General features: G+C 44.3%; 1 protein-coding gene across 1 annotated transcript; it reads right to left on the reverse strand.

Annotated features, from left to right (window-relative positions):
• Positions 1–545: 545 nt before the first annotated feature.
• LOC136546948 (uncharacterized GPI-anchored protein At4g28100-like) lies at positions 546–3,150 on the reverse strand. The gene is made up of 2 exons (XM_066538903.1): positions 2,379–3,150; positions 546–1,282 (listed from the first exon to the last, which is right to left on the reverse strand). Exons 1-2 carry the CDS (start codon positions 3,021–3,023, stop codon positions 851–853), a joined length of 1,077 nt encoding a protein of 358 aa, XP_066395000.1. The 5' UTR covers positions 3,024–3,150; the 3' UTR covers positions 546–850.
• Between the last annotated feature and the right edge of the window lie 12,717 nt (positions 3,151–15,867).

The raw sequence follows: 15,867 nt of genomic DNA on the forward strand, positions 1-15,867 counted from the left end.
TATCCGGGGGTAAAATAGATGGTTTTGAAAAATTCAAGGGGGTAAAATAGACGGTTTTATAATTTGGGGGTGAAGTAGACCATGATTGATAGGCGAGGGTTAAGGAGACTTTTTCGTTACCTGCCCGGCGGAAGTCGGGAAATCGAAGCGGAGGCCGGTCGGACAAGCGAGAGTACACTACACAAGGCGACACGGGGACTCCGACGCCCGCCAGACGCCATCACGCAAAAGTGCAACACTACCACCAAGTACCATACCAACCTCGTGAACTGTTCCGCCAGAACGGCCAGTAGAGCCAACAAGCAGCTCATGCATCCATCGTTTAAACTTTAAAACCGGCACATTTCGTTTCAGATTCATATCGCTATGTCCATGCTTCATTTCATTTGAAACGTAAATTCGTTCCTTCTGATTGGCTACATCGCACATTTGATTTCTTCTCACGGGCCTCTTTGACAGTATACGACGACTCTCTTTGCAAAATGCACTACAAAGATGAAGACGACGATGAGCCATGATTTAAGTCTTGCCAAACAGGCCCTATATTTTCATTCCACTACCATGACGGTACGGTGTCCCATTAACCATCAACTAGTGTATTCGGAAACAGTTCTCTCTATCAACATTCAGGAACTCAGGAGTTCATCCAAACGGTGCACTACTTCATCAAAAAAAAAACAGAAGTGGTCAATCCCACACGATTAGAAACCACCGAGAATAGAGATGTCAATAGCCACATCCATATCCCCCTTTCAGATGCAGCCAGCCATCTGCAACACCACCATCGCATTCACAGCCATGCTATGCAAAATCCCCGCTATGCAAAATAAGCTACTCCCTGCTACTACTACTAGTACAAAATACGTGTATCAACAAGGTTCCACCACGCCCTCTCCAGCGCTCTTGCATTGGTTCCCAAGAACGTATCCCACCAGCCGATCATCAGGCTGAGCGCGAGGCCGAGGAGGAGGGCGCCGCGCGGCGTCGCGGAGGCAGCCGCAGAGCCCGCGCTGCCGGTGTGCTCGAACTGCAGCGAGTCCACGGCCAGCGGCATGTTCTCCTGGTCGGGGCTGCACCTCGGCGCCGCGCCGCCGCTGCCGGACTCCGCCGGGTGCGCGGTGTAGAGCATGGCGCGCAGCACGGCGGAGACGGTGGGGATGTAGGCCGTCTTGTTCTTGGCCAGCAGCCACGTGAGGCCCATCAGCTGGCAGTCCCGCCCCAGCATCCGCCGCGCGCGGTCGCTGCCGGCGCCCAAGACCTCGCGGCTCACGTTCCCCTTCAGCTGCACAGTGCACAGGACAGGGGGGAGGAGGGCAACCGAAGCTGCAGGTTAGCACCGTGACCTCGCTCGTATGCGAACAAAAACCTGAAGAAACGCAAACGCAAACGCAGTTAATGTGGTTCATGCAGGGGACGTTCTTGCGATGCTGGTTTTGCTGCAAAATTGGTGAGCTCTGTTCCACCACTGAACGTTGCATCTGGCTTGCTCGGCCTCTCAGTAAATGCTCCCCATGCACAACAACCTGTTCTTACCGCGCACGCACACACGTTCTCTCGACCAATTTGGTCGCATTGCAAGTAGTTTAAGTAGATTCATGCAATGCAAGCAAGTGAACGAGGTCAAAAAGATAATGATAGCATGATGATTGTTCGCCATGATCATGTCCTTCATAGATTAATCCGATGCCGATCTGGATGCAGGACAGGCAAGTCGGGGACAAGGTCTGCTCAATAATCCACAGCTTTCGATGCTGCAAGTGGTGGTTAACGATGCACATTGTGGTTGTCCTCCGGCTTAGGATAGTTTCTCCACACACATGTGTGTTCAATGAATGGTCCTGTCCTGTGATTAGCTGGTGGGCTAACTCACTGCAGCTACTGGGGATTGCCCTTTCCCACGGTGGCTTTCGGAGAGAAAGGCAATCAAGTAACAAATGATTAGTAGTGATGGTGATCAGCTCAAGAACAAGCAGATCATTTTGAAAGTTGAAACAATGATGCACTTAGAAAGTGCAGTGGAAGTGGAACCCTTTGTGGGAAAGGGGATCTCTTGGAACGCCATCAAACTGGCCACTTTTTGCTAGGATAAAAAAGAAGGAAAGAAGAAGAAAAGGCATCGCTTGTACCGCCGCACTATTGCTCTGCAAGAGTGGTATAAAAATTTGATAAAATTGTTAAAGTTTTTCCCTCTATATATATAAGCAGGGGGTAGAAATCTATCAATGATTTTGATTTGAATCCAAGAAGGCAAGATATGCGCGGTGTAACATTTCAAAGATTAGTTATACGGAATGCGAAAACAAAAGAGACAAGAACCGAAAAGTGCGCCAAAGCAATGGCATTATTTTACGAGAGAAAGCTAGCAAGAAAGGTTTTACCTTTTGCAGGGACTGCACGCATCGGGAGCAGCCGGCGTAGGAGGCGTTGCGGCAGCTCTTCTCCAGGTCCTTCACGGCGGCGGTGGGCGTGGCGTTCTTGGCGGCGGCGCCAGTGCCGACGGCGAACGCAGCGGGGCAGCGGAGCGAGCCGATCTGGTGGAGCCGGATGCCGCAGAAGCAGAGCACGGTGTCGCACGTGGCGTTGGGGCGGGGCAGCGCCACCCCGCGCTTCTCCAGCGCGGTGCCCAGCGCGTCGACGCACCGCTGGTTGTCGTACGGCACCATGGGCCCGTCGTCGCCGCCGGGGCCCAGCCCCTCCTCCCCGGCGAGCGCCGAGGGCGCGGGTGCCGGGGGCACGGACAGCGCGGTGCGCGCGTGCGCCGCGAAGAGCCAGGCCGCGAGGACCGGGCAGCAGCGGCCTCGGTCCAACGAGCCCGGGCCCCCTTCGGCGCCGCACGCCGCGGCCACGCCACCGAAGAGCTCGGCGGACAGGTCGAGGTGGCACGGCGGCGAGGAGGCGTTGGACGGGGACGAGGAGTTGGACGGGGACTGCGCCTGTGAGAGCGGGAACGACGGCACGTCGGAGCCGCGGGCCGACGCGGCGGCTAACGCGAGGAACAGCGCGACGGCGTGGTGCGCCGACATTGCCGCCGGCGACGTGGAACAGGTGGCCGTGGCGGCAGGAGCGAGCGAGAGCCAAGAAGTGGTGTGTGGCCTTTCTTTGGGGACCGCCGGACCGGGTGTTGTGTATAAGCCGAACCGCGACCGCGAGGTCGGGAGTCGGGAGGGGATGTCTTGTTGGAGTCCTCTCGGGTAAAGATGGCAACGGGGACCCGATCCTCGATTCCCCGCGGGGAATTCCCCTATTAGGGGACGGGAATGGAGTCAAATATGCCCTCACGGGAATCTAAACGGGGAGAAAACGTCCCCCGTCGGGTTTGGCGGGGACGGGTCTGGGGGAGCATTCCCCGTCCCCGATACCCGCATCCCCGCCCCGTTTATATATAGGCTTTGCTCTCTTTCCTGATGGCCCAACCAGCCCACGAAGGCCCAATGTCTTCTGAGTATATATAACAGCAATAACCCTAGTTCTACACCTTTGTGATGATTAATATCCTGCTTCTTGCTATTTAGCTATTTTTGGATTGTGATTCGTGGTGTACTCTAATATTGTGTCGATGAACTCATGTGAATGATGATGAATTAACCTGAATGGTGATGAACAAATGCGGGGACGGGGATCCCCGACGGGGATTTTTCCCCTCGCGGGGGCGGGGATGGGGGAGAAATCGTCCCCGTGAGCTTTGGCGGGGACGGGGACGGGGATTTTTTCTCCCCGCGGGGACGGGGATGGGGAGGCAACCTCCGACGGGGAATTCCCCGTTGCCATCTTTACTCTCGGGGGGGGAGGGTTGACGAAGAATAAAAGTACAGTGAGTATAGGCGCTACAATAAATTTTATGTCTACTGTAGCGATTTTTTTAGATTTTAATAATTTTTTTAACTAATTTTAAATTTAACACCGTCTGTTTTTTATTTTTAAAAATAACACTTTTGGCCGCGCCTATTGCCATAGCGCGACACCATGCATGGTAACGCGGCAGGGGTTGACGTGGCGACGACCGAACCGGCTGACCATTGACGTGGCGAGGCCTGCCGCGCCACCGATCTTGGTGCGATAGAGCCGTATAAAAACCCCGCGGTCAGTCCCACCTGCCCGAGCAGCCTGCCCGCCCGCCCGCATCCCGCCCGACCCTCCGTTGTCGTCTTTCTCCCTTCCCTTCCATTCCCCAGCCGCCTCCCTCCTTCCTTGTCCTCGTTTAAGGTAATGACGCATTTTTTTATTTTCGTTTGAATGGTGTATAGGAATATTATGAATGGGAGTTAAGGTTATGAGAAAAATTATGTTTGGAAACTATAGGTTACGGTTTGAAGGTTAATTATTTAGTTAGAAGTTTGTTTACCATGTATGTTTTTGTTGCTATAAGTGTTGGTTATATTATTTAAGTTGCAATGCAAATGATTATATTTTATACTAATTTGTGTTGTCTTGATTGATGTTTAATTTGAACCGTTTTATTAGATAGAAGACATATTTCAGGAGTAGTTATGGCGAAAACGGGGTCGCCCTAGAGAATTATACCCCGACGAGTCTAGCAAAGATGCTCCCGTCCCTCCTGAACTCCATGTCCCTAACTATGACCGTGTTCGTCCGGCCGACGTGTTTCAATCGAGACATCCGACACAACAGCTCGTTGCTTCTACACATGTAGTTATTTTAATGTAAGTAATTGTTTTCGTATGTTTTTTCTTTATTTGTATTACTAGGTTAATAAGATTTTGTTGGAATTTTGTTGTGTAAGCCCATGAGAGGTGTTTTTTCTTTCAGTGGATCGACGGTGCAGACAAGTTTGACCCCAGGTACCTCCTTTTTGACGATTGGTGAAGAGGGCGACATCCACGAGAGCAATTCGAGAGGTGGGTTCCACCTCCCCCTAACCCCCTCCAATGACGGCTAAGGAGAAGCACTTAGCCGCAGTTAGACGACTCGAGGAACCTTCTCTGTGCAATTGCAGAGATTGAGCTGTGATAAACCATGTGAATACGTTGGAGTTTGTGTGTCCAAATAAACATAAAGTAAGTGCAAAATATATGTATTGAAATATTGAGCTATATGTGTTCATGTACTAATGACACCTTATTTAGGTATTTTCAATGGCGAAGTGTCATTTCAAAGAGTGTTTGTATTGTCCTAAGAACCAATGGCATGAAGAATCTCCAAAGGCAAAGCAAAAGAAGAAAGAAAGGTTAATTTACAAAGCACCTCCAGTCAAGTGCGAATGTGGTGTTAAATCCAACTACGGTCTAGTCCCTTCGAAGCTTAGAATATATCATTATTGCGGCCATATGGTTGACTATGATGAGGTTGGTTATTTTTGTGGTAACCATAAAATCGTATTTTGTTTTTTTTTTGTTAAGACATATATGATATAATTTTTTGTTTGAACAGAGCACTAAGAAATGCAGGTAGAAATGTTATGATGGTCAATCTATGTTCTTGGATGAACTGAAGGGGAAGAAAGTAATTTGCACGGAAGAGGGGATATGGACCTGACTACGTCAACCTATTCGTTAAACATCACAAAGATAAGATGCGTGAGTTTGCTAGACAGCGTGGTATTTATAACCCGATCGATGTTGGGCTTGATAAATGGGGATTGAAGAGAAGGATCACGTTAGAGGAGGAGAGGACAAGGAAGGAGACAAGGGAGGAGACAAGAGTACAGATAGAGGTCTTGAACGAGCATATTGTTGCATTATATGCCAGTGAGTGCTTATAAGCCTATTTTTCGTTGCCTAATTTTAAATGTAATATAATTACGTTGCTAACTGATTGCATTTTATACATGAAAGGATTGGATGCAGCGAGGAACATGCTACAGAGGTGGCTCATGCAAGGTATGAGGAAAAAAGTTAGGTGAGCATAGAAAGTGAGCTGATCGCACTGTTAAATCACCGATTATGTTGTCTGATGAGGCAGAGGAGGCTGAGGACGACACTGGTAGACTGAGCGAGCTCATCACTCTAGTAGAGGCAGGTTTGCAGACGGAGGAGGATGACGACGTGTTCTTCACTTAGACCGCAGAGGCCACTGATAAAGCGGAGGCCGCTTACTATAGGCAAAATGCAGACCAGGGCAATGTAGGTGAGCCTAGCCACAGCAACAGGGTTGTGGTTGAGAATGGGTACTCAGACAACAAGTTGCTTACTCGGTATGTTTCTGAGTGAGGGTTTATGATTGTGCCTTCTGTTAGTTCCATGCGTTATTAATGATTAATGTAGCTATGTACTATAAATTCTATTGTGTTGTCTTATATTCCATTTGAACTATTGATATATTGTACCTATGTATCATATACTCGGATTACCCATGGTCGATCTTAAGTGATCTCATCTGTTTGTATCATGTGTTGAGAATTTCTAAAATGAACATAATCGAGCGAAATTATTTCGAATACAGCGCCATAGCCCACTGGTTCTGCTGCGCCATAGCCTAGGCATTGTCGCGCCATAGTCCATGGCGCGACAGTGACGCGCCATAGCCCACGGTGTGATAGTGACGCTGACAGAAACCGACCAACCTCAATTGAGCTGTTGTCGGTGCTATAAACAACTACAAGTGCTGCCACGACCGTGCGCAATGTGAAACGAATATGAAGCAAATAAATGGACAATAAGTTGCCACATAATATTTTTATTGGTTTATAAGTCTACAAGTTTCATATGACAATATTCATTCGATATAAGTCCGACGTAATGAACTAAGTCCCAGGAATATAAGGATCCCTCGAACGCCTCTTGGAAACCTCGTCGTTCGGTGGAAGAAGGGGGTAGTCGTACTCCACCTTAAGAAAGGGGTACATCTGGTGCGGCGTAGGAGGGGCCATCTTGTTACAAATTGATAAACAAAGGGTTAGAGTATTCAAATTAACAATATTTAAATTAATATTATATATCATTGCAAAATTTGAACAATTGATTATGCAATACGAACACAATATGAAAGCACCTGCTGCCCTCGTCTTCTATGCCGGCTAGCCTTGTGACTAGATTTTTTACAAACAGAGCAAAGATTTCTGCCACGGGTCTTGTTAAAGTCTCCCTCGCCATATATGTCTTCGTCGTACCCTCTCATAGCATCCATGTCCCCCTTTGAGTCGCTTTTTCTTCCTCCTATCTTCCCTACCTTCATTAGATCCGGATGTGGCACGTAGTCATAACCATTATAAGGTGGCCACTGTGTCGGGTCAAGGTATGGCTCGAAGCTCATCTCCCAAATACTAACGGTGTTCGAACGGAGATACAAGGGTGACATATATGGTAGATCCTCATAGTTGTACCCGTGAACCCTGCAGGCCGTGATCATATGAGAGCAAGGGGCATGCATGATCTGAGGGATATTGCAACTGCACTCTACCTTTTCAAGATCAACACGGTAGTTTCGTCCACCATAACGTTAGCCACCTAAGCTTGTGTCACTCTTGCCTCATACACTAAAGATATGGCGGTGGGGTCCATATGGCTCGGCGGTGTGCTGCTTGGCCAATTCCTCCGCCTCCTTCAAGTGCTCAGCTCTAGCCTTTCCAAAACACCCCTGTTCAGCTATATTTCTCTGCACAAGTTCCCACCTCTTGACAAAATATTCGTTACACTTATGAAAGGAGAACTCAACAATTCTAGACATAGACAACGATCGAACTCCGGTGAATACACAGTTGAAGGACTCTGAGGAGTTATTGGTCATGATGCCATACCTAAAACCCTACTCATCATATACTAACGCCCACTGAGCCTTCTGTTCCATCTGCGCCTCTAACCAGGCATTTTCCGCTTCATTTACGATCTTATTTAGTTCTCTCTTTATCTCCTTGAACTGGTGCAATGTACGTACACAACACAGAGCCTTTACCTTGTCACATACCTTCTGCTTTCACTGGCGTCGCTAGAAATTAGCGACAAAGTATCTCATGCACCATCTATGCACTAGAGGCGGGAACCCATATATATGCTTAGCTGCAGCATTAAGAAGCCCTGCGTGATGGTCTAAGATCAAACATATAATGCGAGATGGGCCAAGCACTTGTACACATAGAAGCCGTATGAACCATGACCATGATTCATTGTTCTCTCCCTCTGCCAAAGCAAAAGCCATAGGTACTATCTGGTCCTCAGAATCAACAGCAGCAGCCATCATCAAGGTGCCCCTATACTTTCCTATTAGGAAAGTGTCATCAACAAGTATGACTGGCCGACAAAACTAGAATGCATGTTTGAAAGCTCTAGTTTGGTTTTGGTGAATTGATGAAACCCTAAGTGCTAACCTAGTTTATCAAGTGATCATGAGATAGGTAGCACACTTCAAGTGGAGAAGCTAATGAAGATCATAACATGACAATGGTGATGGCATGGCAATGATCAAGGGCTTAAACTTGAAAAGAAGAAAGAGAAAAATAAAAAGCTCAAGGCAAAGGTATAATTTGTAGGAGCTATTTTGTTTTGGTGATCAAGACACTTAGACAGTGTGATCACATTTAGGTTTGATAGCCGTACTATTAAGAGGGGTGAAACTCGTATTGGAATACGGTTATCAAAGTGCCACTAGATGCTCTAACTCATTGCATATGCATTTAGGATCTAGTGGAGTGCTAACACCCTTGAAAATGTTTGTGAAAATATGCTAACACATGTGCACAAGGTGATACACTTGGTGGTTAGCATACTTGACCAAGGGTGAAGAGAATGGAGGAGATGCCAGCATCGGTCAAGTGACCGGACGCTGGATCCAAAAGCACCGGACGCTGACTGCCTGTGTTCGGTCGCGCTGACTGGCGATATAGTGGCTAGGGTTTACCACCGGACGCTGGGCTGTGTCCGGTCGAGGTGGACCGGACGCGTCCGGTCGAGGAAAACCGGTTTTTCACCCTTATTGTACTCGACCGGACACTGAGGCTCCAGCGTCCGGTCAGTTTTGCTAGAGCGTCCGGTTAGGTTCGTAGCCGTTGAAATATGACGAACAGCGTTTGAAGCTGGTGACGCATGGTGTCCATTAGTGGACCAGATGCTGAGGCCAGGGTCTGGTTAGATGGACCGGAGCGTCCAGTCAGAGCGCAGTGTGCCCAGTAAAGGGGTACAACGGCTCTATTTCATGAGGGCTTCTATTTAAGCCCCATGACTGGCTGTGGCTCACATCTTTGGCCATTTTTCATTGACATAGCAACCTTGTGAGCCTAGCCAAAGTCCTCCCACTCATCTCCATCATTGATTCATCATCATAGTGAGATTGGGAGTGATCCAAGTGCATTGCTTGAGTGTTTGCATCTAGAGGCACTTGGTGTTCGTGTTTCGCTGCGGATTTCGCTTGTTACTCTTGGTGGTTGCTGCCACCTAGACGGCTTGGAGCAGCGAGGATCGTTGAGCGGAGGGTGGTGATTGTCTCCGGCTCCAATCATGGTGATTGTGAGGGGTTCTTGACCTTTCCCCGACGGAGCACCAAAAGATACTCTAGTGAATTACTCGTGGCTTGTGTGATCCTCATCTTGTGTTGGTTGTGCGGCACCCTATTGAGGGTTTGGCGTGTGAAGCCAATTAGCGCGTGAACCTCCAAGTGAGTGAATCGCCACAACGAGGAGTAGCTTGCTAGCAAGCAAGTTAACCTCGATAAAAATCATTGTATTCATCCTTTGATTCCGAGGCGATTGTTCTTCATTGTTATTCATCCTTGTGATTGATTGGTTCACTCCTCTACATGGCGGTATAACTATCTTGATCACTCTCTTTATATTATCGCAAACTAGTTGACAAGCTCTTTAGTGTAACTAATTGTGAGAGCTTGCTTGGTTGGTTGGTGTGGCTCTTTAATTAGCCTTTGAGAGCACACTAACATAGGGTAGTGTCATACCTTTTGTGTAAATCGACACTATCTAAACTAGAATTGTGGTAGGTGGCTTGCATTTTGAGTAGGCTAGCGCAACACTTGCTTCGCCTTATAATTGTCTAACTATTTTGTTAAGTGTTGTTGTAGAGATTTTTATTAGACTATTTACCCCCCCCCTCCAGCCATTAGGACCTTTCAAGTGGTATCAGAGCCGAGGTCACCGTTATTTGAGGCTTAACAACCTTCGGTGTTAAAATGGCTCAAATCAACAACACCAAAAAGCCACCCCCAATTTGATGGCTCCAACTATCCCTATTGGAAGGCCAAGATGGCAACTTATATCAAGTCAATCAATAGGAAGGTTTGGAAGGTGGTAGAAACAAAAATTGAGATTGAAAATTCGGAGAATCCCACCGCAGCCGAAGAAGTACTTCTCCAAAATAATGACATTGCTCTAAGTGCTATTCATGATGCAATTGATGAAAGAACATTTGAGCAAGTCAAAAATATTGAGATGGCTCATGAGGCATGGAAGAAGTTGGAAGAATCATTTGAGGGCACTCAAGCCATGAAAGGTGCAAAGGCATACATTCTCAAAGAGAAGTTTGCAAGCTTCAAGATATAGGATGATAAGAGTATGCCGGAGATGTTCCATAGGCTTCAAGTGCTTATCAATGATCTCAAAGCACTTGGAGAAGAGGTGAAGGATAAGGACTTCTCCCACAAGTTCTTGAGATGCTTGCCTTCAAGATTTGGTACATTGGTCACCATTCTAGTGAGAAGCGGTTTGGACACCATGACACCAAACCAAGTATTGGGAGACATCATGACCGATGATACATATAGAGATGAAGATGAGAAGGAAGAAAAGAAGGAGAAGAAAGATGAGAAGAAGGATGAGAAGAACAAGAGCGTGGCATTCAAAGCCACATCATCCAAGGGCAAAGCAAAGCAAGATACATCAAGTGAAGAAGATGAATCATGGGATAATGATGATGATGAGAAGATGGCTCTATTTGTCAAGAGATTTGGCAAGTTCATGGTGAAGAAGGGCTATCGTGCTAGAAGAAAGAAGTCTTCATCTAAGAACAAAGAAGAGTCAAGAAGGTGCTTCAAGTGTGGAAGCAAAGATCATCTTGTTGCTCAATGCCCATACAATAGTGACAATGATGATGACAACAAGAAGAACAAGAAGAAGGACAAGAAGAAAAAGAAAGAGAAGAAGGACAAGATGGCCTTCAAGAAGAAGAAGGGTGGTTCATATGTAGTCACTTGGGATAATGATGCTTCCTCAAATGATGATGATGATGATAGTGATGATCACAAGACCACCAAGAAGAAGGTTCTTGCAAGCATTGCCATCAATGAGAAGCCTTCTCTCTTCGAATCTTCATCATGCTTCATGGCTAAGGCCACTAAGGTACAATCTTGTGATGATGAAAGTGATGAAGAACATATTAATGATAATGAACATGAAAAGGAAAATGATAGTGATAGTGATGATGATGAACCTACTAAGGATAAATTATTTGACATGCTAGAAGATGCTAGAGAACACTTTGATATCAAGAGAAGGGAATGCAAAAGCTTGCATAAGGAAGTAAAAGCCCTTAAGCAAGCCTTTGATGAGCTCAATGCATCTCATGAAAGGCTAGAGGAAGCCAATGAGAAGCTTGGCAAAGCTCACAAAAAGCTTGAAAAGGCTCATTCCACTTTGCTTGATGAACAAAATAAAATGAAGCATGTTGAAACTTGCAATGTAGGTTTAACTTATGATATATTGATGAATCACTATCTATGCCTATCATCGTTGCTCCTACCAACTCTTCTTGTAGCACTTACACTTCTACCTCATCTAGTAGTGATGGTCTCACTTGTGACACCTCACTAGTGGTTGAGAATGAGAACCTCAAGAAGGAGGTCACTAAGCTCACTCACACCTTAGCTAAGGCTTATGGTGGTGAGGACCGCTTGCTTATGTGCTTGGGTAGCCAAAGAGCTTCTCTCTACAAAGAGGGATTGGGCTATACCCCCAAAAAAGGCAAGGCGGCTTTTGCTCCTCACAAGACTAGTTTTATAAAGAACAATGGTCGATTTTGCACTAGTTGCAAGCAAGTTGGTCGCAAAGAGCAAAAATGCAAAAACAAGAGTAAAAATGCTAATATATCCTTCATTAAGCTTGATTCATGCTATATGCTTACTAAGGGTACAAATGGTGTGAAGGCTAAGTTCATTGGCAAACTATGGATGGGCTCAAAAAAGAAAGCCATTTGGGTTCCAAAGAGCTTAGTAACTAACCTTCAAGGATCCAAGCAAGTTTGGGTACCTAAAAAGAATTGATCTTCTTTTGTAGGTCAATTACAAAGCCAGAGGAAGGCATTGGGTTCTTGATAGTGGGTGCACTCAACACATGACCGATGATGCAAGAATGTTCAACTCAATCAATACCAATGGCAATGATGGCTATGATAGTATCATATTTGGTGACAATGGCAAAGGCAAGGACAAAGGGCTTGGTAAGATTGCAATATCCAATGACTTGAGCATATTCAATGTGTTGTTAGTAGAAAGCTTGAACTTTAATTTGCTATCCGTGGCTCAATTGTGTGATCTTGGATTTAAATGCATATTTGGGATAGATGATGTAGAGATCATAAGTGTAGATGGCTCTAACTTGATCTTCAAAGGTTTTAGATATGAGAATCTATACTTGGTTGATTTCAATGCTAGTGAAGCTAAATTATCTATATGCTTGTTCACTAAGTCTAGCATGGATTGGTTATGGCATAGAAGGCTTGGTCATGTTGGAATAAAACAATTGAATAGATTGGTTAAGTATGACTTAGTTAAAGGCTTGAAAGATGTTGTGTTTGAAAAGGATAAGCTTTGTAGCTCTTGTCAAGCCGGCAAATAAGTTGGAAACACTCATCCTAAGAAAAGCATGATGAGCACTAGTACAGCATTTGAGTTATTGTACATGGATTTGTTTGGCCAACACAATACACTAGTATTGGTGGTAACAAATATGAATTTGTGATAGTGGATGACTACACTAGATACACATGGGTATTCTTTCTAGTAGACAAAAATGATGTATTTGCAATATTCAAATCATTTATCAAAGGCATTCACAATGAGTTTGAAACAACCATCAAGAGAGTTAGAAGTAACAATGGTAGTGAGTTCAAAAAACACTAGGATTGATGAGTTATGTGATGAATTTGAAATTAGACATCAATTCTTGGCCAAGTACACTCCTCAATCAAATAGCTTTGTTGAGAGGAAAAATAGAACACTTATTGATATGGCAAGGTCTATGCTTAGTGAGTACAATGTGAGTCAATCCTTTTGGACCAAAGCTATCAATACGGCTTGCTATTATAGTAACTGCCTCTATTGTCACTGATTAAAAGAGAAGACACCATATGAGCTCTTGAATGGTAGAAAGCCCAACATTGCATATTTTTGGGTCTTTGGTTGCAAATGCTATATCTTGAAGAAATGCACTAGATTGGGCAAGTTTGACAAGAAATGTGATGAAGGATTCCTACTTGGTTACTCCACTACAAGCAAAGCATATAGAGTTTGGAATTTGGATAGTGGTACTCTTAAGGAAGTTCATGATGTTGAATTTGATGAAACCAAGGGTTCACAAGTAGAAAATAAGAACTTAGAAGATGTTAGAGGCATTCAACTTTCAAATGCCATGAAAAATATGGATATTGGTGAATTAAGGCCTAGGCAAGTGAATGATGATGAAGATGATCAAGTGCAAGTGCTCTCTAACTCAAATGTGCAAGATGATACAAATCAAGCTAGTGCAAGTGACTCTCATGATATTGATCAAGATCAAGTGGCTAGTACATCGTCTCAACCCAATGATCTAGCAAGTGCAAGCAATCAAGTTCCATTACTCCAACCAACAAGTATTGCAAGAGATCATCCTTTGGATACAATCATTGGAGATATTTCAAGAGGTGTACAAACAAGATCAAAATTGGCATTATTTTATGAACACTTCTCATTTGTGTCATCCATTGAACCAAAGAAGATAGATAAAGCTTTGAAGGATGTTGATTGGGTGAATGCTATGCATGAAGAGCTTAATAACTTCACAAGAAATCAAGTATGAGAGTTGGTAGAAAGACCAAAGGAACATAATGTGATTGGAACCAAATGGGTTTTTAGAAACAAGCAAGATCAAGATAGGATAGTAGTAAGGAACAAAGCAAGATTGGTAGCATAAGGCTATACACAAGTTGAAGGTCTTGACTTTAGAGAAACATATGCTCCGGTTGCTAGATTGGAAGCAATTAGAATCTTGCTAGCCTATGCTTGTGCCCACAACATCAAGCTCTATCAAATAGATGTTAAGAGTGCATTTCTCAATGGTTATATCAATGAAGAAGTATATGTTGAGCAACCACCCGGTTTTGAAGATGACAAGAAGCCTAACTATGTGTACAAATTGAAGAAAGCTTTGTATGGTTTGAAGTAAGCACCTAGAGCATGGTATGAGAGATTGAGGGACTTCCTCCTCTCTAAAGGATTCACAATGAGCAAGGTTGACACTACTCTTTTCATCAAGAAGATTAGAAAAGATCTATTTGTATTGCAAATCTATGTTGATGATATCATATTTGGATCAACCAATCAAGAATTTTGTGATGAGTTTGGAAAGATGATGGCTAATGAGTTTGAGATGTCCATGATTAGAGAATTAAGTTACTTTCTTGGTCTTCAAATCAAGCAATTAAAGAATGGTACATTTGTAAGTCAAGGCAAGTATATCAAGGACATGATCAAAAAGTTCAGAATAATTGATAGCAAAGTCATTAGCACACCAATGGGAACCAATGGAAACTTAGATAGTGATGCTAGTGGAAATATGGTAGATCAAAAGTTGTATCAGTCTATGATTGAAAGCCTACTCTATGTGATCGCATCAAGGCCGGATGTTATGTTTAGTGTATGCATGTGTGCAAGATTTCAAGCCTCACCAAGAGAAAGTCATTTGAAGGCTACAAAGAGAATATTGAGGTACTTAAAGCATACACCAATGGTTAGTTTGTGGTATCCCAAAGGAGCAAAGTTTGAGCTAGTTGGTTACTTCAACTCGGATTATGCGGGATGCAAGGTTGAAAGGAAGAGCACATCGGGCATATGTCAATTGTTGGGAAGATCATTTGTTTCATGATCATCAAAGAAGCAAAATAGTGTTGCATTATCAACCGCCGAAGCTGAATACATATCCGCCGGTAGTTGTTGTGCACAAATACTTTGGATGAAGGCCACTTTGAATGACTTTGGAATCAAGTTCAAAAAAGTACCATTGCTATGTGACAATGAAAGTGCAATCAAACTAACCAACAATCCGGTTCAACATGCAAGAACAAAGCACATTGATGTCCACCACCATTTCATAAGAGATCATCAACAAAAAGGGGACATTTGCATTAAGAGTGTAGGCACCGAAGATCAACTTGCCGATATATTCACCAAGCCATTGGATGAGAAAAGGTTTTGCAAGCTAAGGAATGAGTTGAACATATTGGATTTCTCAAATATGTGTTGATGCACCCCCTATTTACATGACATACCTCTCCTTCGAGCAATCCAAGGTAAAAGTTGATTGGCATGGCATACATCCTTGCTAAGGACATGTTTAGTGCATCTAGTCATATTTTCAATCTTATTAGGACCTTTCAAATGGTTCTATTTTATTAGACTCATTCATGAAAATCAAATGATTTTGATGTCTATATGATATTACTATTGCTTCTATGCTTGATTTGATCTAGTGATAGCATATGACATGTTTATGGGCTTGTAAACCTAGTGTTTAATCTAGAAAATGAGCTATAAGTGTTTAACTCAACATGGTATAAGATAACCCTTATTTAGAGGTGTGAAGAAGCTTGTCCTTGGATCAAACCAAGTTAAATATCTTTGGTAAATGATCTAGACTAGACCAAATTTGGGAAAATGATCCTCACCCCATTGATTGACATTGATAATCTCGACCCTACAAGTAATACTATCTATATTTAGAAC

The sequence above is a fragment of the Miscanthus floridulus genome, chromosome 3 (genome assembly GCF_019320115.1).
Source record: "Miscanthus floridulus cultivar M001 chromosome 3, ASM1932011v1, whole genome shotgun sequence".
Lineage (NCBI taxonomy): Eukaryota > Viridiplantae > Streptophyta > Magnoliopsida > Poales > Poaceae > Miscanthus > Miscanthus floridulus.